This window comes from Oryzias melastigma, linkage group LG3, assembly GCF_002922805.2.
Source record: "Oryzias melastigma strain HK-1 linkage group LG3, ASM292280v2, whole genome shotgun sequence".
Taxonomy (NCBI): domain Eukaryota; kingdom Metazoa; phylum Chordata; class Actinopteri; order Beloniformes; family Adrianichthyidae; genus Oryzias; species Oryzias melastigma.
The window spans coordinates 13,774,288-13,800,055 of NC_050514.1; the positions used below are offsets into that span (position 1 = coordinate 13,774,288).

Below are 25,768 nucleotides of genomic sequence, written 5' to 3' on the forward strand. Positions count from 1 at the left end.
TGAACTGTTTAAATTAGCAACGAAGCACAAATATCAAGGACTTAAACTAAGTCGTATTTACCTTTCAGGTTGTAACTGCATGTCATCCTTTGAACGTGGTGACTCTGTTGAAGGAGGTGATCCGTTACTGAGAGATGAATTGATGTTTTTGGAATATCGTTTATGGAATAGTAGCGACTGTGGCGATCAGCTGTTAAATATACAGTTGTCGGATCTCTGTTTCGGGTACCCGATCACCCAACTGTCGGAAATCAAATCCAGCTGACGCAAATCAAATCCAAAACTCTCCACCGTCGCAAAGTTTGGCGGCAAAGAGGAAGTGACGTAATATACATGCGCGCTATTAGGGCGTGGTTAGGGAAAGGGGATCGGGGACTGACACTGACGAGCAAGTCAGGAGGTTGCAGTTGCGGTAAATGGTCGGCAGGCGGAGCTGTTTCACAAATAGGATGGTATTTGTACCTGACGGCATCATCGCCCCAGAGAGTGGACGTCTCTGTATCACTCACCCACTGTGGATCCCCAGCGAAGTGACAATTCTCCACCAGCAGGGGGCGCGTGCTGAACGCTTGTAAGTTTCTGATCAGGAAATGGGACTTGTACTTCTCACTGCAAGACAGAGAGAAGTATCTGAAAATGAAGGTCTACTTTTATCCATCGAGGGTGTCAGTATAATCTAGTGTTCTTTTATGAAATGTTCAAGTGTCTCAACTAATGTTTTAATCTTCTGCAAAAGTGCTCCCAGTGGTCTTTTAATTATGATTATGCAGTTTTTAGCCAAATCAAAAAGCCTGAGTCGATTTTTTTTTTGTTTAAGTCATTTTCTGCAGCGCAGCAGGAGTTAATCAGAAATTTGCTTATGGTGGGGTGGGTGCGAAAGTGAGCCTACGTTGATATCCCAGCATTCCTTTGCTTACACTCTCTCCCGCTAGCTTATAACACTTCACAACCCCAATCCAATACTAGCGTAGCAAAAAAGAAATTTTGGAGCTATAAAGCCGCACAATTTAAGCCAGATGCTGGCTCAGATGAGGAAAACAAAGACGTTAATGGATCTATCTGTCTGCAAGTGGAGGATTTAGAATTGCAGCGGAGCAAGAAGACTTTGGCTGGCCAATCACAGTTACTGCGTCAATCTGCTGCCATCTGCTCCTGATCCATCACAATTTGAATAAAGAAATATTCATACTTTTAATCTTTAACTCTTTTGTATATGTCTTCCATCACAAAAACGTGTTAAAATATAATTTTCATTGAAGTGTGTCTTAAAGGACACTCAGACAGCATCTCAAACTTTAGAATACTTGGTAAAATAGCTCCCTCTGGTGGTATGCATGAGAATTGCAGGTTTCTAAAGTCATAACTTCCATAAAGAAATTCAAAACACAACGGCAGGGGAAAATTAATCCAAATATCACATAAGCATTGTTTCAGTTAAGTTAATGTCAGCTCACTTAATGGGTATATTTTTAATGCTTTTTTTGCGTGTGTTTTTGTATTACAGTTTTTCTCAGTCGCTTTGGTGCGTTTCTCAGATCAGAATTGAAATTCTCATAACTATTAGTTCAACCTCCACAACACTTAGTCATTTGTGCTCATCATAGTAGCAATTTCTCCTCTCTCTGAACAAACTGCAAATGATTTTGGACATGAATCAGTTGCATTCATACATTTCTCTGCTGTTTTCTGACATTTCCATTTGCTTATGTCATGTCAGTCAAAATTAATTATACTTATGGATGCTGAATAGTCGTTCTCAATAAAAATAATAGTCTTACTTTCATTGCTTGAGTCATTACACACAAAATTGTTGAACTAGTTATCAAATGTCAAATATTAGCCATCTGTCAAGCAAATTCTTTATCTTCCTTTATCACTTTGTCCTGGAAATGTCTCCTAAATTGAACAATTGATCTATTAAATTGGGATCTTGGTCCAATGAAACTACCAATAAAACTTGATAAAACTTCTGAATTCTCCAAACAAGTTTTACTCTATTGAAAGTTAATCTACACCCACAATTTCAGTCCTCATACTTCATCAATCTGAAATAATAGGTGTGTTCTGTACAATCTTTATTTTATAAAACTTGGATGGATAAAGGCGCTCTAGACCCCCCCCCCCCCCACACACACACACACAAAGACTGAAAAAAATAAAACATGTAAATCAAGAGTCTTCATTGTGTGACAGGTTTGAGTGTGTGTAGGATCATCTCCTTCTGTGTCGAATACTTTGATTTGAATTTGGATGTTCTTTCAATGTATGTGTGCTTTTTCTTACTTTTAATTTATTATTTTCACTATTTTAGCAGCATCCTATTCTAGTTCAAACAAATGTACATGAACCTTAAAAAGGGGGGGGGGGTCATGGTGAAGTTTCCATATTCTTTCCATGCATGCATGGGGTTTTCTTTATATGCTTTTATGTCTTTTTGGTTTCCTCAAGTTTGTTTTTATTTTCACATGAAAAAAAGATTTTCGTATTTATTTTAATACCTTTGGTTTCCATGGTGGTGGGCACTCCGGACTCCAAATCAAGTAATTTGAGATCTTTTCTCGTGCAGTGGAGCCTGATTCTAGCAACATGTGACCAAAATGCTGCTGAGTTAACTAGAGTGTAGTAGTTTTGGAAGTCATCTGTCAAGCAGTCTGTTGGGAGTCCTAATCCCAGGTTTGGCCATCATTGAACCCTTGAGCAAACCACTTTAACTGTCAGTCACTTTTATTTTATTTTTGCTAAGTATAATGTAATTTTTCCCTCTCAAAAACAAAACAAAACAAACAAAAAATATGAGCAGTTGGATGGACTGATCCAATGTAGTGGAGACTAGAGGGGGAGGCCAATACCCAATACACACCAAATACAAGAGGTATTCTGTTGGTACTTTATTGAGATGATTTTAATCATAAGCATTGGTGCAAATAAGTATTACATTTTAATAACTATAAGGGGTACACAGATTTTTTTTGTTCTCTGAAGAACTTGGGTGTCAAGGCAACCACTTAGTTTTGCCCAAAGACTGTTGATTACACAGTCAGTGGTTTTGCCTAATAAGATCGTCCCCGTTTCTGGTTGACCATGTCTTCTACAGAGAAAAAGCAGGAAAGCTCATCAGAGAAAGACCAGCAGCTGACAAATCTGCCTGCGGATATCCAGATAAACAAGTCTGAGAGGTAAGGATAATAACGATAACTATTTTTTTCTCTTTAACTTTGTGTTTTTTTTTACAATTTCATATCAATTTTAAAGGAGTTTTATACGGTTACGCTACCATAGTGAAAAGCTAATTCTGATTTAGATCATTAACATGGATAAATGGTCTTTGGCAGGGGTCACCAACCTTTCTGAAACTGAGAGCTACTTCATCACTTACATTTCATTGGAAAAATGTTCAATTTTCACTATGTTGTACCATGTTTATCAATTATTTAATGTTAAAGAAAAATCAACTTACACATTTTTAAATAAATCTTCTCACATTTTGAACTCATGACCAAATCTGCAGGATTTTTGACAAAGTTAATGATCTTTGAACTGGAGTTGGTCAGAGGTCACCTAAACTTATCTAAAGTTCATGTGTCATGAACATATTTTTAAGATGTTTTAATTTTTAAATCTATGTAAATGCAAGGGTAATTTAAAAAAAAAGAAATTTAGATGCAGCTCACAAGTGAGTTGTGCTATTTTTTTCAAAGAGACCTGTGGGCACCTTGAGGTGTATAATGTATTCATTAGGGTATTTTTTATTAATATTATTTTATTTATTCATTATTTTTTAGACTTTGGAGGGCTTTAGCTCTGCATAAATTTCACAGTTTAAGCTGAGAAAAGTTGACAAATCACAAAATTCAACTGTAATATCTCGGTTCAAACTGTAGGGGGCAGCACAAAGCTGGTTTTAGGACATATTTTCAGGAATTAAACAAGGTTATTTCAAATTGTCAAAAATTTGGCAAGGACAAACAGTTAGCATTCTTGAAGTCCAATTTATAGTGGTCAACAGATTAGTGTATTACGAAAAATTGCATCTTGAAAAAAAAAAGTTAAATAAAAGTCAGAAACGCAAAAGAAGAAAATATCAAAACAGCCAAGAGACTCTCTTTGTTGCAGAAAATAAAAAAAATGTTTTTGTAGTCACTAGAATACCAAACAAACAGGCTGTTACTACAGAAACACTTGATTCCTGCTTAAAAATTGTGAAAAATCCATAGATGAACACATTTTTTGTGATAATGCGAGCGAGATCTAAGTATTAGAATGTCTTTACTCTATGAGCTGGTTTTTTTAGCAATACATAGCTAACACGAGCAAATCTTGTCAATTAAACCCTTGGTTTAATACTTCTTATTTTAAGAAATATGTTTATGGGGATTTAAAAAAAAATCATTGTGAAATCCAACTATGTATTTAAAAAAATAAATAACAGAAACAGTGGGATTTGAAGTGAGTTCTCTACGAGGATAGCCAAGACAGACTGCCGTCTCCACACAGGTAGTTGATATTTATGTGTGCTTGCTGTCTCCTGAACCCATTTTAAAAAATAGGTATATGTGTATTTGTTTATATATTTTTGAAGGACCATAATCTACAGACACATCCTTCAATGTAATGATCACCCCTGTTTTACAGTGTACATGTACAGGAAATGTGTAAAATACAAAGATTTTTATCTTAAAAATGACTAAAATCATATTTTAAATTGAATTTTAATTAATGGACATATTTATTTTATTATTATTAAGCTATACATCTCATCTTGGAAGGTGAGAACAGTGCCTGACTGCACATTCGTTGTAGAAACGTAGTTCAATAAGGAACTAACTAAAAACTGCTGAACTGACCCCAAACACAACAAATGATGTCTGCCTGGCCAAATCAATTTTTGTCTGCAAATTTGAAATCCAAATCACCCAATTGGGCAAGAAACCATCTAATCTGGTAAAACTGGAAACTCATCAATGGGGTTCAAAACAATAGTGTTTACAGATCATTTTTCAGTGACAAAACTGAAATGAAAAAAAAAATCAAACCTTTTTTTGTTGTCTTTGTTTTCCACTTAGGAAGAACGAAGCCATCCAAAATGTAGAAACTCAAGATGACGGCCTCCAAAGTGAAGATGCAAACATCCAAGATGTAGAAACTGGAGATGATGGCCTCCAAAGTGAAGATGCAAACATCCAAGATGTAGAAACTCAAGATGATGGCCTCCAAAGTAAAGATGTAAACATCCAAGATGTAGAAACTGGAGATGACGGCCTCCAAAGTGAAGATGTAAACATCCAAGATGTCCGAGAGGAAAAAAAAAGCAGGTGGAGGAACTTTCTTAATTACCTAAGAAGACAAAAGAAACAACTTATAACTATAGTTACAATTATTTTTATAATATTCTCCTTTTTTGTTTTTGTAATGTTAGTTTTGATCCACCCTTGTTTTGGTGAAATTAATCACAGTATACAGGAGCAAAGGGTGATCAGTATAAAAGTCATGCAAGAAGTAAATCATCTCAAGCAAGCTTTGTACCATTCTTCACAAAACGTATCCAGATTGGAAATCGAAAACAGTCAATTGAAACGGCATCTGAATGCCACTTTGGAGGAAAAAGCGGAGCTTCAGCTAACTTTAATCCAACAGAAGGACAGAAACAGAAAGATGCTTGCAATTTTGTCCTCCAACAAGCTGTCCTTTATTTGGAGTGTGTGTCATAAGGACACACTGCAGTGCTCAAGCTGCCCTCCCGGCTGGACCGAGCATTCTCTACGCTGCTTTATGATCTCTACGACAGCCAAGAAATGGGAGGATGCTCGCAGGGAATGCCTTGATAACCATGGAGACCTAGCAGTTGTTGTCACTGCAAAAGATCAGGCTTTCCTAACAAACTTCACCATCCAGTTTGTCAGGAGGAACCCCCAACTGGACTTCCATTCCGCGTGGATTGGGCTGCAGGATATGGTGCAGGAGGGGACCTTTATATGGGTAAACGGGGAGAAAGTCAAATCTAATTTGTCATACTGGAGGGAAATGGAGCCAAATAATGCCATCGCCTCATGGGACGCAGACTCGTCGGGGCAAGACTGTGTCGCCATCGTACCTCCAAAATCCAGCTCTGGTACCAAATGGCTCAACTCCTGGGATGACATTATATGTGGTGGTAAACGACATTTCATCTGTGAGGTCCCAGCTTTGGTTTAGCTTTGACAGACTGACCTCCACAAAGCCAACTGGGACTGAACTCTATATAGTTGTGGAAATACCGTCATTCCGTGATTTTGTTGTTGTTGGTTTATGTCAACCAGTTGTTGCTGGATTTTTTTTATTTGTTATTTAAGTTGTTTTAAAACTTCAGGTCTGAGTTTTATTGATCAAGGGTGTGCGACCTTAAACGCTAAAAGAGTGTCCAGGTTTTTACTGGGTATGACCCAGTGATCACCATTTATGCATTTGTGGCCTTTAAGTCATTCATTTATAACATGTGGCTTTTAAAATATTACAATTACTCAATCAAGTGTTTTTCCATTTGTAACTTTTTTTGACAGCAGCACAAACAAGTGCCTTTCAAAATAAAATACACTGTGATAATTAAGATCCTTCGGCTGTAGATCCACTTAAATGTAAAATACTGAACTGTTCTTCTGAGGACTATGCCTCTAAACAACTACACTGTTGTGCAACGGGAGGTAAACTATATATTCTTTTTAACTCATTCTAATAATAATAACCAAATTGACAGTTAAAGAAACCTTTTCTCTTCATCTAACTTAGCTATGACACTATCCACCTTTTTTGTTTTTGAAGTACTGTTAGTTTTTTTAAGTTTAAGGTCTTTGCTTTTCTTTTGTTGCACTTCCTCTGAACCTCATGTTCTTCTCACCTCTTCAGATTCACAGTCAGTGTGAACGGAGACCGTTCCCATCTCTTTAGCATCAGTCAGTCACAGTTGATATGTTTTCATTTTTTTTCTGAAACTGTCAGAAACAAAGGAAAAAAAGTTTTGAAGTCACAAAGAGGGTCATATTTTGCTATTGTTTTTTGTCATTAGAGATGCAAAATAAAAATAAATCATTCTCAGTTCCACTGGAGTGCAATGTTTGTTTTGTAATCATTCATCTGGAATTAGGATAACATTTTCTTTTCAATCTAGCTATTTCAGAATTATTAACCTTCGTCCTGGATTGGAATTTTTTGTAAATGTCAGAACTTTTGGAAAATTTTTATTATATAAAAAAGTTCCAGGGTTATTGGATGTCTGGAGGCAAGCCAGCTACTGTAGGGTGAAGGAGGGGTCCATCCTGAACAGGTCTCCAGTCTGTTGCAGGGGCAAACAATCAGACAGCAGTGTAACCTGAACTGCTTTTTGAATCATGTTGGAAGATTACTCTGTTAAATATTGATGTTTCTCACTAGATCTCAGATTCAGCTATTGGACACCAAAGCTGCTCAATCAAAACGTCCACCTAAATTACATTAAAATGTCAATTTCAGAGTTTGCTGTGTTGTTGGATGTTCTGTGGTCAAAAAATAAAACTGATTTACAACAGAACATGGAAGCAGCAATAGAAAAAAAAACCTAATTTTACTGAAATGAAGACAAAATATAGGAAGTCTGAGAACATTTATAGCATTTTCTGAGATATTTCACATATCAACAGGACAACGTAACACTTCAAGATGACGTTAAATGATAACAGAAGCATGATTTTGTTAAGGATTATGATTTGGTCTGAGAGATTTCATTTCTTTTAATCATTTAATGTTTTACTGCAAATTCAGGGGAAACGGTTTCTCAAAACATAATGGACTTAAGAATTAATTCCTGCTTTAAGGTTAGCGACTGATTTTAAGGCAAAAACTCCTTTATCAACATCTGCAAGGTTTCACATTGAAATCACACACAGTGATATGAAAGGTAGAACAGTATTCGTACAAAGCCAGTTGATCGGAGCAGAAATGTGGAAAAGAACGCATGCTGAGGCAAATATTTGCATCAGGTGTCAAACATTAGCTTTGTTGTTCCATAGGGGTTCGTAAATCCGAAAATATAACCGTGAGAGCATAAGATTGGGACGGGCGGAGAATTTAACCGAGCTCAAACTGGCAGCGGAACGAGTGCCAGCACGTGAATAAATACATGAAACGACCCGTTTCTGCCATGGACTCTGGACGGGCTCTCCCTGCGTCTTCCTTTTCAACTCCTCGATAAAACGGATGTGCTTCTGGCAAGAGTCCCAGAGCATCAGCGCCTCCCGTCACGGGTCAGACGACGGCGTGACGCGCCTGCTCTCACGTATGATTGCTGCTGTTAGTCAACTGTCTCTTTGTGGGAGAGTCCTTTATTCTCTGAGCGACACAGTGAGTGTGAACGGGAACTCCTCCAGGCAGACAGACCACATCGGGCTCCTTGAAGGTGTTGTGACAGAGGTGGCATCCCTTCTTTTCCGAGACAAAAATAGGTTTCTTGCGCTCTTTTAACTAAAAAGAATAAAATAAGCACAGAGAGAAGGTTTCAGAGAAGCAAAGATGCACCTGTTACAAGCCTTCGGCATCCATTAATTGAAAGAGCGTCTTACCCGGTCGTGCAGCAGCTGAACGTTTTCTGAATGAGCGAGGCCCACAGCGATTTGAGAGGTGTGCCGTGCGTGCATGCTGGCTCTGATGGCGCGGTTCAGAAAAGGCCGCAGCAGCTGCAGCGACCAGCCTTCGGGAAGCACCCGCAGCACCCGGACTGCATCAAACACCTCGCCGTGCCTGTTTAAGAGGTCCACCGCTGCCATTTCCAGCTCGCCACCTCCTGCTCTTGCTTGAAGCTCTCCTCCTAAATACACCTCCAGGAGCAGGTGAAACAGCCGCTGCCGGTGCGCAGGATCGCGGCTGGAAGAGGCCCACACGCAGAAGGCCTCAGCGGACGGGAAGTCTCTGAGCTTGTGCACTAGAATGTGCAGGGCTTTGTCGTGCTCCTCCAGTTTCCCGTGAAGGGTTGCACGCTCTAGCAGCAGTTGTTCACAGTTCTCCATTTTACCTAAACACACAAAATAGAGTATGAACAGTTGTCCTGCAGAGCTTTTTATGGTCAGAAATTTGGTGAGAATTTCACGTGGTGTTGTCGTCTCACCTAAAAGAAACTGTACACGATACAAGTTAGACTCCCTGAGGAATGCTTGGAGTCTCTTTCTTGCTTTGGTCATCGACTCTTCATCGGTGGATGAGTCCGACAGCAATGACATAACCCTCTCCAGGTACAACACGGCAAGATGAGTGTGGAACTTTTCCTTCTACGGCCGTGGAGAAAGGAAGAGAAGGAGACAACAAGCTTCCAGTAAAAAATGATGTTTACTGAACACCAGTGAAGGATGATTCTTCATCACTTCTTTCCTACAGAGAACTACATCTAAGTCGACATCAATTTAAAGGGTAACCAAACACTATCCATCCATCCATTTTCCTGACCGCTTTGTCCCTTACGGGGTCGCGGGGGTGCCGGAGCCTAACCGGGCTACTGATGGGCGAAGGCGGGGTATACCCTGGACAGGTCGCCAGTCTGTCGCAGGGCCTCAATCACACACACATTCACTCTCACATTCATACCTAGGGGCAATTTAGAGTCACCAATTAACCTATGAAGCATGCTTTTGGATGGTGGGAGGAAGCCGGAGTCCCCGGTGAAAACCCACGCATGCACGGGGAGAACATGCAAACTCCACACAGAAAGGTCCCAGCCGGGAGTCGAACCGGGGCCTTCTCACTGTGAGGCAAGAGCGCTAATCACTGCGCCACCGTGCAGCCCAACCAAACACTAAATTAACTTTTTTTGCCTCTATAAATGGGGCTTTAAAAATAATGATGGTCTTTGCTAATTTTATGACAAATTAAGCTTGCGGCTTGCCGTAGTAACTTGTACATCATGCTTACAATCTTTGTCAAACTGCATTTTTTTTGACTGCTTTTGATTCACAATGATTTGAATAAAGTATTTTTTTCTCTGTATATATTTTCCCAGTGGGTCTTTAATGTTTCCTTTCCAAACAAGAACATTTCCAGTTTATGTTCCTAAAGTTCCTGCTTGAGGGACTCTTAATATTAATTCATTTTATCATTTTTTTTCCCTTTTCACCAGTACCTGTATTTTCCTCTCCAGCACAAGATACTCCAAGTAGAGAAGTAGTGCATGCTTGTTGTTTCCCAGGTAAGTAATGACTTCCTCAGGGTTGAGCTCTGACTGATCTTTGCTGGACGGTCTCTTTATAAAGATGTGGACACCTTTCTATGGGAGAAAAGCAAAAACAGGTTCATTCTCGGGCATCAGGTAATTAGAACATTCCAAAAATAACCCTAATCTGAGACACAAAACAGAATAAAGCTTAGAAATAAAGTGAATTTTCTTCTGCTTTCATATATAATGCAGGTTTTAAAAAACTATAAAACACAGATTGCCATTTTTTTAATTTATTTGCTTGGTTGAGATTTAAAAATAATGTTCACACAAACAGAATAATTTTTAACTTTTGCTTTACTTGAATTCTGTAAATGCAGAAGAGNNAAAAAAAAAAAAAAAAAAAAAAAAAGCTGTGGCTTGCCTTGCATTAATTAGTTAGACAGCAGAGTTACATTTTTTGGTAACCTACGGTGGAATCCTTCTGCAGTGCCCAGTCCGCATACTTCCAAACCAAGTCCAGATTGGAACAGCAGCACAGGAAGTCCACAATGTAGTCAAAGAGGTCTGATCTGGTGGAGTCCTGCAAGTCTCCATCCACCACTCGGGTCCACACCTAACAGAAATGTAAAGAGACGCTACATTCAAATACACGTGCATTTGAAAATGAACAAATAAAATGTAAACGTCAATACCTGGAGTGCTGCAGAATCTTGACCGTTATAATGATAAAGTAGTCCCAGCGCAAAATATCTGAAATTGAAAATAAAAAAAATACTTAAAGAAAGCTCAATCTTGTACATCTCTAAGGAAATTATGCAGCTCTGATTGGAACACAGAATGAAAAAAATAAAGCTAAAATATGTCCAATCATTAAAAAAAAATAAGAGTTTCCGCAAAGTACACACTTGTGATATTTCTCCAGCCACGGAACGCTGTCTGCCAACACGCATGCGTTCTCTGAAGCTAGGAGGTCTAAGAGGCTGTCGTGGTTCTGTTCAGCATAGAGCTTCAGCAGCGCCGTGTCCACATCCTCTCGACAGCCGTTCACCACCTCTGTGCTCCGCACCTGCATCCACAGGGAAGCAAAACTAGTTTCCCATCAGGTCAAGAGCCGCTCGGATCCATCCGGGTTTGATCCGCCCACCTCTTTCAGATAACTGATGAGGAACTTCTTGCACCGTAGCACTTTCTCCTGGTCGCCCTGTGCAAGATGGTTGAGGTCGGCGAACTCGTGGAGAGGAGGGTGAAAACGGGTGAAAGAGGAAGAAGCGGGTAGCAATAACGGGTAGAGAGAGATCAGCTCCCGCACATCCAGCTCACCCTTCCTGAGGACAAAAACATGGAAGAATTGATTTAATAATTTCAAAGTCTATAAATGTAGAATATTAGGCTGTCAAGAAAATCTTATTCTCAGATTTTCTAGTTCAAAACAAACCAGTAATCTTAATTCTCCAACAAGAGCTTCATGTGTTCTAGAAAAAGTTTGATACACAAAAGTTCCTGAACCGCTGACATAAATAAACTAAAATCTAGTTACAAAACAACAGGTTGAAGTAATGGAACAAACCTAAAATGTTCTTTAGCTTCCTGAAACTGAAGCTTGCCGAACTGTATGAATCCTGCTCGCTGGAGGATTCTTCTGTGCAAAACCTACAGGAGGAAAACAAATATTAGTTCCTTTAACATTAAAAAGATTCCAAACAGTATTATTACATTTTGCTTTAGTCCATTGTTTTTCAACTTGTTAAAATTCACCTAATCGGTCGAAAAAACATTTACAACAACCAGAATATCAGTTTTGTGTTCCTCCAAACAGGTCCAGGTTTCACTCGGGTTGTTGAGAAAATAAAAAAAATCATAAAACACTTTTTTCCTTAGTGTTTATTTGATTCATATTAATAAGAATGGCTGTATGTTGTTGATACAAACATTTTTAATTGGGGTTTTTTTTAATCAAAAAAGATTTAAAAAACACATTGCTTTAGTCCATGTAAATACATTTACTAGCTTCCAATTACCTGGAATTTGTCTTTGGGAATATTTCTCTGCGCTCCCTCGGTGAGGATAAGCGCCTCCTCCACTCTGTGACTGGCCAGCAGATCCTGGATCTGTCTCTCCAAAGGCAGAGGCACCAGGACGTACACCGCTTTGGTGGAGGCCAGCATGACCTTCCCTAAAAAGATCGGAGCATACTTCATGTTCCTCCAATCAAAGCAATCTTCAGAATGACAAACAATTTAACAAAAAGAAAAAGTTTAAAGGAAAATCCTGACAGCATTTAAAGACACTCCAATGAAAATTGTGTTTTTAACATCGTATTGTAGCATTTCTCTTATGACGGAGGAAATGAGAATTTCAAATGTACTGCCACTCTGCAGAGACTATGTCCCTAGAAAACTCCAGTTTTTTTACTGGCTGAAAACGCCATATACATAGTTAAAAAACCACTAGGAACGCTTTTTAATATAGATCAAAAGAAAATTGGAGTTGGACTTTAGAGAAAAAATAGTTTAAGATCTTAAAGATTACATTTAAAACGCAAAAATTTCTTAATTGGCTTCATCTAAATAAAAAACAAAACCCAAAGCAGTTCAAAATGTCTCTTTCTCCTGCATGACACTGCAGATTAGATTAATTCCTGACAACTTTCCAGCCTCTTCACTCACTTCTATCTGAACAGAAGTGTAACTTTAGGCTAAAGTCGAGACCAGTTACATGTATGGAGATATTTAAACCCCTTACTTCAAGAACCAAGTGTTTTTCCTCTACACGTTCTTACACTTTCCTTTGTAAAGTGAATCAATGAGGATTCTGCTGAAGAAAAAAAAAAGGCATTTAAGCCAAATTCGAGTTGTTTTAATGATCATTTTAAAGAAATTCTGTTTTTTATTTTAAAAAAAAGAGCCTTCAGAGAGTAGAGTTTTACCATTAAAAATGAATTAACAGCAGAATCTCTTGTTTATTTCAAAAAATTTAAATTAGAATGACGCAAATGAATCAAACTGAAGTCATAACGTCACTGTCTGAAGAGCACTGTTCTGCTGCAGTTTAGATTAGAAATGTCTACTTTATTTTCAAAACAATCACCAGTCAGAGACATGCAACCTGCAATAGACCTGCTTCCACTGAAGGTCGACTCTTCGACTCACAAACTCAGCATAGAAATAAAAATGCTTGGAATTATAAAAAGAAAAAAAGTCTACTATTGTCCACTATTCTGCCATTAGCACCTGCTTGAGCTCTTACAAAATAGGAAAAAAAATGTTCTATAAAAACTCAATTCTCATTGAAAGGGAGCAAATTTCACAAAAAACTAGTGTAATACACAATTATTCTTCATAAAATTCAAGGTTTTTGAAGGAAATTTGCTAAAAAGCCCCAATATTTGCTCCAACTGTAACACAATTTTTATGCAAAAGTCCTTAAATACAAATATAGTGTTACCTTCCAGGTTTGGATTTCAATCATTTAATTTTCCATAACTGTTAGATGATGTTTTTTGAGCTTTTGTACTGACTTGGATGTGTGTGGTTGTATGCTGAGTATTATAGCTTCTTTCATACTCAGGTGCACTCTCACTCTAGGAACAACAAATATGTCTCAAGGACAACAAACTGCACCATGCAGAAAAACCTGCTGCGCTTCAGTGAACAAACATCAACAATTCGAAGTAAGGTTTCAAAAACTCTAACTTTTGAGAGCCTTTTTTTCTGTTATCACCTCGTCGTCATGGTTTCTTTAAAAGCCAGTAATAAAGCACACCTTCAAAGTCTTGTAGAATGTGTCCGTCCCTGAATGACAGAGTCTGCTTCAGCTGTTGGTCCAGCATGCTGTGGATGGTGATGAAGTTCTCATCCAGTGCCACCACATAGGGAAAGCTCACAGCAGCAGCAATCACGCTCTCTGACCAGCTGACCGGAGCCCGCTGAGACACTCCCTCTGCATTGGCAAACATTCCTGGAAGTCACAAAGCGGAGAAGTCATTTGACGAAAAGCTGTGCGTCAATCAAGCATCTTCTCCTCCAAATAAAGTCGAGTTCCTGTTCGTGTGGCGACTTACCGAGGCCACCAGGTGCAGCCAGGAGGAACTCCTCCCTGCTGATCCTCTTCACAATGGGCCTCCTCTCCTCGCTGTTGTATGGGAACAAGTCCTGAGAGGCACCTGTGTTGTAGTTCAGTATCATGTATTGTGTGGTGAGGGCCAGGCAAAGGAAGTAACCGTCCAGACTGAGGGCGCAGGGCTGCTCCGGAGTGGACACCTCCTTAACCAGCTGCACCCTGTCCTTGTGCACCATGTAAATCTGCACAGTTCGCCTCTTGGAGGAGAGTATGGCCATTTCCACACAGAACGGATCCCCGTTCACCGGGTTCTCGTTGACACAGAAGGCGATCACTCCTCTGATCTTCACCCCGCCTCCCGCCGCCGAGGGCACGCTCTCCAGGGTCACCATGTCCACAAGAAACACCATCCCATCACAAAGCACGATCAGGCGCTCCAGGGCAGAAGCGGCCCGCAGCTCAGCCACCGGTTTCTTCAAGCCCAGGTATTTGTGCAGAAGCTTCTGAGCCAAGTAGCTTAGCTTCCCTTTGGGCGAGGGGACTTCGTCGAGCAGAAAGTGGTGAACGAAGCAGTCGTTGGTGCCCACGTACAGGTGTTTGCCACAGCATTCGATGCACTCGATGTTGATGCGGGCTTTGTCGCCCATGAGGAGGTCTCGCTCCACAGCCGGGACGAGCTCAAAGGCCTTCACACTCATCTCAGCCACGGCATCTACACTACAGTCAAAACATCAATCAACAACACATAAATTCATGTTCTTCAAACATTTATTGACAAAAAAATTAAATCCAAACATTTCTCATTGAGGTTTGTCATATTTTATGCTAATTATTTCTTATTTTTAAGATCTTAAATGTCAAATAATACCAGTGTTATGACCAAATGTAAAGACATTAAGCATTTTAAAGCAAATACAAGGGGAAGTTTTTGTCAACATAAGATATGAGGAAAAAGATCAAGAAACAAGTTAAGAAATACTGTAACTTTGATATTCAGGTAATGATATAAAAGTAGTCTACATTTTTGAACAAAATATGATGCAACAATTGAGTTTTTGTTTTAAACATCTTAAAATGGAATTGTACACATAAAACAATGTTGCTATATTGTGCTCCAAACCATAAATGTCTTTAGCCACAGTTTAATAAAGGTAATAGAGGTGGGAAAAAATACGTTTTTCTTTCTCCCACTCCCTTTCATGCAATCATGTGCATTGTTTATGCATGATATCTGTTGGATAATTTTACATAAGCTTGAAACAAATCAAATGGAAGCTGTTTGAACTATAAATAAAACAAATTGAACAGAAAGTATTTTAAATTGTTATGCAACATTTTCATCAAGCTTTCCTCTTTTATTTTGGTGCTGCTTTGAAACAAAAAAGGGATAAATCGGCCCTTGTAGCTGCTTGATTGACATGTCCACGTGACAGAAGTGAGCAAAATAAAATTGGGTCCGAACTTAAGGGAACATTGTGAGTTAAAGTGCATCATGCACAACACCACTTTGATAGCTTTCTGCAAATGATCAACCAGCTTCATTTGTCATATGATCACACACGTGTTTTTATTTTATGACCAGAAATGTTTTTGTATTTTTAAATAAAGTTTTGTTATGTTTATTTGCACAATCCGTGCTCTGTTCTCACTTCCCCTTTTTATTCAAAAGCTGGCTCCTCGTTTAAAATTCAGGGATTTCCTGTGCTTTCAAACAGTAACTTGGCTAACTCTGACATTTCACCAAAAGTTAATATTTATTTACTTTCTCTTGTATTGAGGACTGGCATTAGCTAAATGTCAAAGCAGCAAAAAAAGAAGTATATCTGTAAACAATGTTTTGGTTTGAGATGTGTTTTGCTATTAAGAAGCACATCGTCTATGTTAGACAGAATTTTATTTGCTGAGTCTCCCTTTACTACACTGAAAAGCTCACATTAGCTTAAACAAGCAAAGCTAATGTTAGCAAGCTAATTACAGCTAAGCATGAATTAATACGAGTCTAAAATACAAAAAACTGTTAGTGCATCCAAATGGGAAGCCTTAACGGTGTCCTCGCAAAGAAAGAAGGACGATTTCCAATCGAGCTCCACTCTCCAGACATGTGGCGCTGCCGACCAACTCCCTGCCCGGATTGCCACAGAGTTGTCGGCGTTAGCAGCCAGCGTACTTACCACTGCTGACGACGGAGCACGGCCCACGAGCGACGCTTACTGAATCGGAAACTGTCACCGTGGCATGTTTTTGTAATTAGACGTCGTTACAACCATGGTGCTCCATTTAGCAGGGCATCCATAGAAAGGAATATTATTTGCTTAGTGTTACGTCTTCCTTATCCACGGGGAAACGCCGCCCATTTGCACTGGAACCCCCTCTGGTTGCAGGTGATTTAGAGTTGCGTTCAGGATCACCCACGGGAGCGAGAGTGATTTGGCAGGAAAAATGTTTCTTTTCCTTTTTTTTTTTTCATTTATGTGCATTTGCACCTAAGATTTTGGTGTTAAGTGAATGGAATATTGCAATTTTGAAGAAATAGAAAAGTTATAAGTAAACTGACCCCCATTGAATTAAGCTAAACACGTATAGAAAACAAACTGTTGACTCGTACAAACACATTTAAAGGCTCTAGCTCCGATAAGTTTATAACTCTTCTGTAATTAAAATAAAATTGCACTAAAATGTCAAAAATAATATTAAATAGCTACAACTAAGTTGTTGGTAGCTTTGAACTATACAATGCATTATTTATTCAACATTTTAAAATTGTCCTTAAATGTTATTTACCAGTGTTTTAAGATATTGACGTCCACTTTTTTAATTTCTCCGGCTTTGACTTTTACTTCTGGTAAGAAAGTAATTTGGCTTGGTTCGTTTGTAATCTTTAAATAGTCGATAATAAAACTTCAAAAATAAAACAACAAACACCGACAGAAGTTGTGCTCTTGAACGCAACTTTACTGGTTTTCACCCAAGATGCACCTGCCCAGCTCAACTGTTCGAGAAAAGCCATTTTGTTGTGCTAGCTAGCTAAATGGTAAATAGAGCCAGCACAAACATTATTCTGTTAAATGCGTGTTAATTATGCCGCTTTTAGGTTTTAGTTTACTTTTGTGTAACTTAGTAAACGAGTTCGTTCAAATATGGACGTAGTTAGCACTGAAGTAGACTAGCATTTAAAGCTAACGTGTTGTGATTGGGACGAAAACTGGTCGCTCAAGTGGAGTTTTGGTTACACACCGTTAGCTAACTGTGTGTTTACCTAGCTGACTATAGTTATGTTTTCTGATTGATTCATCATTTGTAAGTCACTCTAAGTATGTATTTTAGTTTTAAATAGACTACTGTTTCATGTGCAATTAACCAAAGAGAGCTGGTTCAACAAAAAGTCAGTATTGTTGATAGTGAGTAACAGGCCAATCCAGCAGTAATTTAGCAAAACACTTGAACCATACCGCGTTAAGCCAAAGCGCTAATCAGATAATGGCAGAGGACACCCGACAGAACAAGAGGGCCAGCTTCTCAGCTTTAACGGAGCTCAGCACCAACGGCATGGCCAGGACACCCGCTCTAGCATCGGGCAAAACAGGGGCTTCAAAGAAGTTGGTGATAAAAAATTTTAAAGGTAATTTTTTTTCATAAGTAATAAGCACAAGGAACATGTCTGTCCAAAATTCAGGATTGGATCATACTGCAAAATGTTTACACGTCTAGTGGAGATGTTTGGTAACACAAGCTGTGACCTGATCACTTTGTTTGCCTGTTTGTGAGCAACACACGTGTCCATTTGAACATATTAGATGTACATTTATTCTGTCTGAAGCAACGATTTGGTGAAAAAACTTGTTGATCAACATGTTTCTGTAGTGTATTTTAATATCTGTTGACATTTGTTATCACATTTGGATTAGAAATGTTCCTTCCTCCAATAAAAAAAATGTTTGTAAAGAAACACCAGTCTGTTTAAATAAAACTTTTATATTTGCATCAGTAATAAGAATGTTCGATATTTATGTAATATTTTTCTTGTTTTACCATCATAACTCATATGAGGAACAAAGTACAATAACATTTTTGGAAAAACTGGAGCTTAAATGAGACACTGTGAGGATGTCTTTGCAGAAATCAGTCTTAAATTGAAAATGTTTTTGTTACAGACAGGCCCAAACTAGCAGAGAACTACACCGAAGATACATGGCTGAAGCTTCGAGACGCAGTGAGTGCTATCCAAAACAGCACTTCAATTAAGTACAATCTGGAAGAGCTCTATCAGGTACGTATTTCAACACCAAACTCCACTTTCATTCATCTGTTGTTCACATCAGCGCGGTGCAGTGCTTCGCTTTATGAAATCTTTCCTTTAGCTCAAGTTAGGAAAGCTTTTTGTTGCTGGTTTGTGAGTTGTTCAATTTTGAGTGGAACGATTCTTTTAGTTTGTAAGTCAACCTGTAGACTTAAACTAGTCAACCTGTAGACTTAAACTCACCCACAAATCACTGAATGGAGCGATACTTTAAGATTTAATGTATTGCTAAAAAAAAATGCTATAGATCTCTTAAAAATCATCTCCAAGTGTAACTATAAGTGTAAAAAGGAAGTTAGTTTAGCCATAGTGATATTCTATTGATTTCTAAGACTTGTAATAATGACAAAAGTTGTGAGCTTTAAAGCTAAAAAGTGTTTAAAAAAAGTGACACAGTTGAAAACTTCTATCTTTTCTTTTTTTACACCTGTTTTGATTTTTCGGCTTTTATCAGTCATGTTGTCCGAAGTGAAAGATTCATTGGAAAACTGTTTTTAAAGTTTATTTCAGTGAACCAATTGCATATTTAAAATTATAACTTAAAAAGAACTGTATTTGTCCGCAATGTTGTGTCTTTTCTACATTCTATTATTGTTAATAACTGAGTACATTTTATGTCTGTTATGTTTCTGCCCTTTCTTGAACACCTGAAGGCCGTGGAGAACCTGTGTTCCTATAAAGTCTCTCCTACCTTGTACAAGCAGCTGCGTCAAGTCTGTGAGGATCACGTGAAGGCCCAGATCCAGCAGTTTAGAGAATATCCTTTTTGTGCAGAGCCATGTCAGACAAACCTAAAGAAACATTTAGTATGTTTTCCCCAGATGAGATGTGTGATTTTCTTTTAGTTATTAGGGTGGAAGAAAATAGTTGTTTTCTGCTACTACATCAGTCAACTCCAGTTTAAGATGTCATTTGATATTCCATCGTAAATGAACAGTTTAGCTCCCAATTTCAGAAATGTTTAAACTGAATTTGGTTTGAAATTGTGGTCCATTTTAGCCCATGGGTCATGAATAACCTTACTGATGCTTTTGTGTTTATCAAAGAACAAAAAAAAACATGTTACCATGGTGACAGAAAGGGCAAATGGAGCAGTCTGGCTTTAGTGATGGAAATGATTAATTTGAACGAAGTTCAGCAGAAATTGACGTTTTGCGTTGGTGTTTTACACCAGCACCGGTTTAGAGAAACTCCTACAAACTCATGTATTGGTATTGTAGTTGGAACTGTGTAATCGATGAAGCCCAACATACTCGTCGCATTTATCTGGGTTGTTTTTTAAAAGTCTGTCCCAGGAGTTGGACTATAGTAGATTGTGTGCTATAAAGAAACAAGAACAGTTTTTGTTTTTTTTTTTTACTTAAGTAGGTTTTCTTTAGTTTGTGGCAGATTTTTTTTTTTTTTTTTTAAATGAAATTTTAGAAAAACTGCAGAAAAGTTTCTTCTTGACCTGAAACTCACAGATTCTTTGGACAACCTTTCTTTCTTGAAACGAATGAATCGCTGCTGGCAGGACCACTGCAGGCAAACTGTAAGTGTGACCTCTGACAGTTCTTCTCACAGTTCGCTTTGGTTGGAGCAGAACTAATAGATTTTTTCTCCTCACAGATAATGATCAGAAGTATATTTCTCTTCCTGGATCGTACTTATGTCCTTCAGAACTCTCTCCTCCCGTCCATCTGGTAAGCTTCCAGTTAATGCTGCTTTTTTTGTACATTTTTTTTGATGATCTCTTGTAGTTTATGTTACGTGTGTCTTGCAGGGATACTGGACTAGAACTGTTTCGCACTCACATTGTGAGCGACAGTGCAGTTCAGAAGCGAACCGTAGAAGCCATTTTGGAGCAGATTGAACTGGAGCGCAACGGAGAAACCGTGGATCGCAGCTTGCTCCGGAGTCTTCTCGGCATGCTGTCAGATCTCCAGGTATTTGAACTCCATAAAGGCAGCAGTGCCATTTGAGTGAAGAAAATAATAGCTTTTTTTTTTGGTTTTAGGTTTATAAAGACTCATTCGAGGAAAGATTCTTGGCTGAAACGGATCGACTCTATGCAGCGGAGGGACAGCGGCTAATGCAGGAGAGGGATGTGAGTGAGGCCGCCAGTGGAACATACAGCTAGTTTTCTTTTTGCTGTTTTTTTAACACTAAGATGCAATACGTATGTGTCTCCAGGTACCCGAGTATTTACACCATGTGGCTCGTCGATTGGAAGAAGAAAACGATCGAATCCTGAGCTATCTCGACCAGAGCACTCAGTAAGATTTAGTTCATCAGAATATTCTTTTTTTCAACCGATAAATACATTTTAAACGCCAGTAGAAGTCCAAGTATTTCTTTAAAAATTGCCTCTTTTTACTCGCCTTATTTCTGAGATTAAACATTTGTGAGATTTTCTGTCCAACAACAGCGGCTCTGTGAGTTATGAGGAGTTTGGTAAAATGATCCTAATTTCATCTTTTTGTATTAAAAAAAATGATTTGACTTCACTCAAAAAAAAAAACTAATGTAAACATATTTCTGTGACAGCAAAGCATCACTTTTTTATCTATTCAATGTTTTTGGTTTATTTTTCTGTACTTCGTTTTAAAATTATAAAAAATATTTTGGTCTGGAAGTGTCAAAGCGGAACTAAAACAATAATTGCTGCAGCAGAGAAAAAAAAGAAAGAAATAAGCCTTTTAAAGTAGTTTGTCAAAAAGAATTTGAAGCGTAATAAAAGAATGTTGGTTCTTTAAACTGGAAGTGACTTCGAGAACTGCAAGATTATAATTACAACGATTTTCTTTTTCTTTTTTTTAAGTTCAGAATTCATTACACTCATGCCTGCTAGTTTACCTTTCAAACTGTTATTTTCACTTTAATGTTTTTTTTCTCCACAGGAAACCCCTTATTTGCTGTGTTGAGAAACAACTTTTAGGAGAACACATGACTGCAATTTTACAAAAAGGTATGTCTGGATTAAACACATTTTGTTTTGTGTGATGCTTTATTGTTGTAGAGATGCTAGACTTTTCTTTGAGTTTTCATTTTTGTATTTATTGGAATTTTCTTGGCCATAATCTTTGGGATTGTCATAAAGAAGACAAATGTTTCTATCTTCCAAAATAACAGACGCTTTAAAATCTCTTGTAATTTCACAGCCTGTTAATGTTCTTTTATTTCTGAAATAAACAATAAGGATTTTAATAAGCAATACACTTGTTTAACATATTTTTAATAAAGATTTGGTTTCGATTTGGTGATGATTTGTGTCTTCGGTCTTGGAACTAATGCTGTGTTTGTGTTCCACGTCATCATCATCATCCAGGCCTAAGCAACCTGCTAGACGAGAACCGTGTAACCGAGCTGGCCCTTCTCTATCAGCTCTTCAGCAAGGTGAAGGGTGGACTTCCCACGCTGCTGCAGTTCTGGAGGGATTACATCAAGGTCTGGACCGCACACACACCAAAAACACACAGAACACAACAGAAATCAAACGTGTTGATGCATATCCTCTTCATCCGCAGTCTTTTGGTGGAGAGATCGTTTGCACTCCAGAGAAAGACAAAGACATGGTTCAAGACCTGCTGGACTTCAAGGACAAGATGGACAACGTGGCTCAGAGCTGCTTTGGGCGGAACGAGGCTTTCATCAACGCCATGAAGGAGGCCTTTGAAACATTCATCAACAAGAGGCCCAACAAGCCTGCTGAGCTGATCGGTAGGACATCCAAACACTTCATCAATCATTGTTTTTTTACAAATACATCAGCAAGAAAGAGTTACCCCGTTATGATGGTTCTACCATGTTATAACTTCTTTTTTTTTTTCTTGTTCCGTTTAGCTAAATATGTAGATTCCAAGTTGAGAGCTGGAAACAAGGAGGCAACAGAAGAGGAGCTGGAGAGAATCCTGGACAAGATCATGATCATCTTCCGCTTCATTCATGGTCAGTGAGGCTTCTAGGGTGCTAGCAAAACACACTTGCCCCGATCCTGATTTCTTTTTGTTTGCACGTTTAAAAATGTTTAAAAGATCATCAATCAAATTTTAAAAAAATTAAACACCAATGAAACAAGTAATGACAAAATTCAGTCAAATTTAGCAAATAAGGTTTAAAATCCCACTCCAATCATCTTTTGATCAATTGTAAAAGCGTTCCGTGTTTTTTTTTTTTTTTTTTTTTTTTTTTTTTTTTACGATCATGCCGTTTTGAGCCAAAATCAAAAAACTTGTGATTTCTGAGAGCTTTCTGTTTACACTTCCTCTCCTTAGCTTACACTCTCTCGCAACCCCATTCTAACATTAACGGTACAACAAAATTTGACGTTAATATTGGAGCTATCCAGCTGAAAAGTTTTGATGCCAGCTCAGACGAGGAAAACAAAGACGTTCATGGAGCTATTTGTCTGCACGTGGATTCAATTCAATTTAGTTTATATAGCCCAATATCACAAAAGAATTGCCTCATTGGGCTTCGAATGTATCAGAATGGAGTGGAGCAGGGAGCTTTTGGCCCGCCCAGTTATAAATACGCTCTTTTTAAAAACAGCACTTTTTCATCTCCGGAATCTCAATGATTTGAATAAAGAAATTTTGAGCTTAATTTTCTCAAAGTATAATCAGAAAATGCTAAAAGAACATGGGTGGAAACAATAAAAAACCCACACAGTTTTCATTGGATTGGGTCACATTTTCCCCCTACAACTGAATGTGTGCTATATTGTGTGTCTGTGTTTATTTGTGTGTCCATCTATCAATGAGACATACAGTTTTCCTGTAGGTGACTTATTTTTATCCACATGATCCCTACAGGTAAAGATGTGTTTGAAGCTTTTTACAAAAAGGACTTAGCCAAGCGTCTACTGGTGGGCAAGAGTGCTTCTGTCGATGCTGAGAAGTCCATGCTGTCCAAACTCAAACATGGTGAGACTGTCACCCCTTCCTGACCTTTAAATTATCTTTTAGAATGTTTTAGAAAAGTCAGTCTAAGCCTTTAGGTCTACAGAAGCAGCTCATATAAGATTTTGTGGCTCTGAATGTTGTTTATGCTAGGCTAACATTAGCATCCTTAAGCTATATCTGTGTACAAACATTCACTTTCTTGAGCTGTCACGAGAGCTTTTCAAAGTCGTGGTTTTGACTTCCTGCAGAATGCGGCGCCGCATTTACCAGCAAGTTGGAGGGCATGTTTAAGGACATGGAGCTGTCAAAAGACATCATGATCCAATTCAAACAGGTAAATAAATCTGATGTGTGGATCAAACGCATGACTAACCCTGCACCTCCGATCAAATCATTTTTAAATTCAATCCCAGCACATTCAGAACCAGAGTGAGCCGAGCAACATAGAACTTACTGTCAACATCCTGACTATGGGATACTGGCCTTCATACACACCTATGGAGGTCCACCTGCCCTCGGAGGTAAGCGTTATCACGCTCATGCTGCTTTACTCTGTTCACACAAGTTGCTGATGAAAGCATGGAGCCACAATCTTTTTACAAATGTTTGGGTAGATGGTAAAACTCCAGGAGGTGTTCAAGCTGTTTTACCTGGGCAAGCACAGTGGGAGGAAGCTGCAGTGGCAGCCCACTCTTGGCCATGCTGTACTAAAGGCCGAATTCAAAGAGGTAAGTCTGTGACCCATCCCCGGTCCCCCTCTTAGAGCTGCTCTGGACTCACACATCCTCCTGATCCTGCAGGGAAAGAAGGAGCTGCAGGTCTCCCTGTTCCAGACGCTGGTGTTGCTCATGTTTAACGAGGGCGAAGAATTCAGCGTGGAGGAGATCCGCACTGCCACTGGCATAGGTTCCTCACGTTTTTATTCAACACGCCGCGCTGCCATTGGACTGTTGGAGCGTCCACCGCTTCACACCCTTTTGTTCTGTGTTCTGCGCAGAGGAGGGAGAGCTCAAACGCACGCTGCAGTCCTTGGCTTGTGGGAAAGCACGTGTCCTTAACAAGAACCCTCGAGGGAAAGATGTGGAAGATGGCGATCGCTTCAATTTCAACAGTGATTTTAAACACAAACTGTTCCGCATCAAGATTAACCAGATTCAAATGAAAGAAACGGTAAATGATTTCCTTTTTTTTTGTGACAGCTTTCTCCTTCCTGGTGCTTTCCTTTTTAACCTTATGCATATCCCACTTCTAGTCAGTAGCCTTAATTTTTTTACTACTTTCCTCTTGCAGGTGGAGGAACAAGTGAACACCACAGAGCGCGTTTTTCAGGACAGGCAGTATCAGATTGATGCAGCTGTTGTACGCATCATGAAGATGAGGAAAACTCTCAGCCACAACCTGCTAGTGTCAGAGCTCTACAACCAGCTCAAGTTCCCCGTGAAGGTGATGCATCAATCCGCGTTTGTTTGTGTCCGTTTTCCCGCCTCACACTTCCATCTCATTAGCATCTCGCTAACTCTTCACAGCCGGGAGACCTGAAGAAGCGGATCGAGTCGCTCATCGACAGAGACTACATGGAGCGCGACAAGGAGACTCCCAACCAGTATCACTATGTTGCCTGAAGGAGTGCGGCTGCACGACGCTTCCCAGCAGCAAATATACAGCTGGCCCAACAGCAACACAGCCCCCCCCCAGAGCCATTCGATTCTCTTCTGGTGTCCGTCTCTTTCTTCCTCCTCTACAGTCCTGGACAAGTGTCCAGATGCAGGCACGGTGCTCCACGGAGATGAGAGAGACTTGGATGTGCTGTTCCGTTCTGCTATGGTTTTTTTCTTTTTATTAGGACTCTTGAGACCGGACCGGAGGAGTGTGGAGTGTTGGTATATGTGGCTCACAAATATGCTAATGCAAATTCAAATGAAAGACTAGCACTTTTTCCTGTGTCTTTGTTTTCTTGGATTGGGTTTCTTTTTCCCATTATTCATTTTTCTTTCAGTTTTTTCTACCATGCCTACTTCGTCCTGACTTTTAGATTTTTTTTTTCTTTGTTTGTTTCATTTCAGTCTTTTGTTTGAGGCGTTCTCCTGAATGGATTTTTAGGTTGACTGGATTTGATGTTTGACCTGGTGGAGGAGCCGAGAAGAACAAAAAGCAGAAGATAGATTCTAGGGTAGATGAATTTGGCCAAAGCAGTTTGTTTCAAAGCGTTATTCAATGAAAATCAAGACAGAGTGGATAATTTTGTTTTCTTTGGTATCTTTGATGTTTTGACCAAACAGTTTGAATGTCCCCATTTCACATGCTCACGTTTTTGTAGATCAGATTGTATTCTATGTGAGGGTGCAAAAAGTGAACCTGAATAAATGAATATTTAATGAT

At 39.0% G+C, this 25,768-nt stretch overlaps 4 protein-coding genes across 7 annotated transcripts in view; 2 read left to right on the forward strand and 2 right to left on the reverse strand.

Annotated features, from left to right (window-relative positions):
• Positions 1–482, reverse strand: part of LOC112160314 (F-box/LRR-repeat protein 3) — a gene marked incomplete in the record, with an annotated part of 8,328 nt that extends 7,846 nt beyond the window's left edge. For both annotated transcript variants that reach the window (XM_024294746.2, XM_036209822.1), the window contains 1 exon segment: positions 383–482.
• Positions 483–2,828: 2,346 nt separating this feature from the next.
• On the forward strand, positions 2,829–7,079 carry LOC112160316 (hepatic lectin). The gene is made up of 3 exons (XM_024294747.2): positions 2,829–2,872; positions 3,095–3,176; positions 5,064–7,079. The coding sequence occupies exon 3, from the start codon at positions 5,410–5,412 to the stop codon at positions 6,190–6,192; it is 783 nt and encodes a 260-aa protein (XP_024150515.2). The 5' UTR covers positions 2,829–2,872; positions 3,095–3,176; positions 5,064–5,409; the 3' UTR covers positions 6,193–7,079.
• A 516-nt stretch (positions 7,080–7,595) lies between these two features.
• Positions 7,596–16,606, reverse strand: tgfbrap1 (transforming growth factor, beta receptor associated protein 1). Of its 3 annotated transcripts, XM_024294743.2 has the most exons (14): positions 16,381–16,606; positions 14,211–14,926; positions 13,913–14,107; positions 12,169–12,323; positions 11,718–11,800; positions 11,295–11,475; positions 11,056–11,216; positions 10,843–10,900; positions 10,620–10,763; positions 10,115–10,258; positions 9,110–9,269; positions 8,568–9,016; positions 8,270–8,469; positions 7,596–8,222 (listed from the first exon to the last, which is right to left on the reverse strand). In XM_024294743.2, the coding sequence occupies exons 2-13, from the start codon at positions 14,905–14,907 to the stop codon at positions 8,281–8,283; spliced, it is 2,616 nt and encodes an 871-aa protein (XP_024150511.1). In that variant the 5' UTR covers positions 14,908–14,926; positions 16,381–16,606; the 3' UTR covers positions 7,596–8,222; positions 8,270–8,280. The 3 variants fall into 3 exon arrangements, with proteins under 3 accessions (XP_024150511.1, XP_024150512.1, XP_024150510.1); XM_024294744.2 differs by having other exon boundaries at positions 7,596–8,469; positions 14,211–14,921; XM_024294742.2 differs by having other exon boundaries at positions 7,596–8,469.
• A 392-nt stretch (positions 16,607–16,998) lies between these two features.
• On the forward strand, positions 16,999–25,768 carry cul4a (cullin 4A). Its single transcript, XM_024294745.2, has 20 exons — positions 16,999–17,828; positions 18,361–18,476; positions 19,160–19,263; positions 19,968–20,037; positions 20,115–20,188; positions 20,269–20,431; positions 20,503–20,592; positions 20,679–20,761; positions 21,386–21,453; positions 21,814–21,932; positions 22,013–22,205; positions 22,329–22,433; positions 23,300–23,410; positions 23,638–23,723; positions 23,803–23,910; positions 24,004–24,117; positions 24,190–24,295; positions 24,387–24,559; positions 24,680–24,832; positions 24,916–25,768. The coding sequence occupies exons 1-20, from the start codon at positions 17,687–17,689 to the stop codon at positions 25,009–25,011; spliced, it is 2,274 nt and encodes a 757-aa protein (XP_024150513.1). The 5' UTR covers positions 16,999–17,686; the 3' UTR covers positions 25,012–25,768.

What these genes read in the sequence shown, in the direction of transcription:
- LOC112160316 (XM_024294747.2), top strand. Translation starts at nt 5,410, where the DNA reads ATGTTAGTTTTGATCCACCCTTGTTTTGGTGAAATTAATCACAGTATA.
- cul4a (XM_024294745.2), top strand. Translation starts at nt 17,687, where the DNA reads ATGGCAGAGGACACCCGACAGAACAAGAGGGCCAGCTTCTCAGCTTTA. An exon ending in TCTCTCCTCCCGTCCATCTG is followed by an intron (nt 20,189 to 20,268) that starts GTAAGCTTCCAG and finishes TGTGTCTTGCAG; the next exon opens with GGATACTGGACTAGAACTGT. An exon ending in AGCTCAAGTTCCCCGTGAAG is followed by an intron (nt 24,833 to 24,915) that starts GTGATGCATCAA and finishes AACTCTTCACAG; the next exon opens with CCGGGAGACCTGAAGAAGCG.
- tgfbrap1 (XM_024294744.2), bottom strand. Translation starts at nt 14,907, where the DNA reads ATGAGTGTGAAGGCCTTTGAGCTCGTCCCGGCTGTGGAGCGAGACCTC. An exon ending in GAAGCTAAAGAACATTTTAG is followed by an intron (nt 11,476 to 11,717) that starts GTTTGTTCCATT and finishes TTTTGTCCTCAG; the next exon opens with GAAGGGTGAGCTGGATGTGC. An exon ending in TTCAGCTGCTGCACGACCGG is followed by an intron (nt 8,470 to 8,567) that starts GTAAGACGCTCT and finishes TATTCTTTTTAG; the next exon opens with TTAAAAGAGCGCAAGAAACC.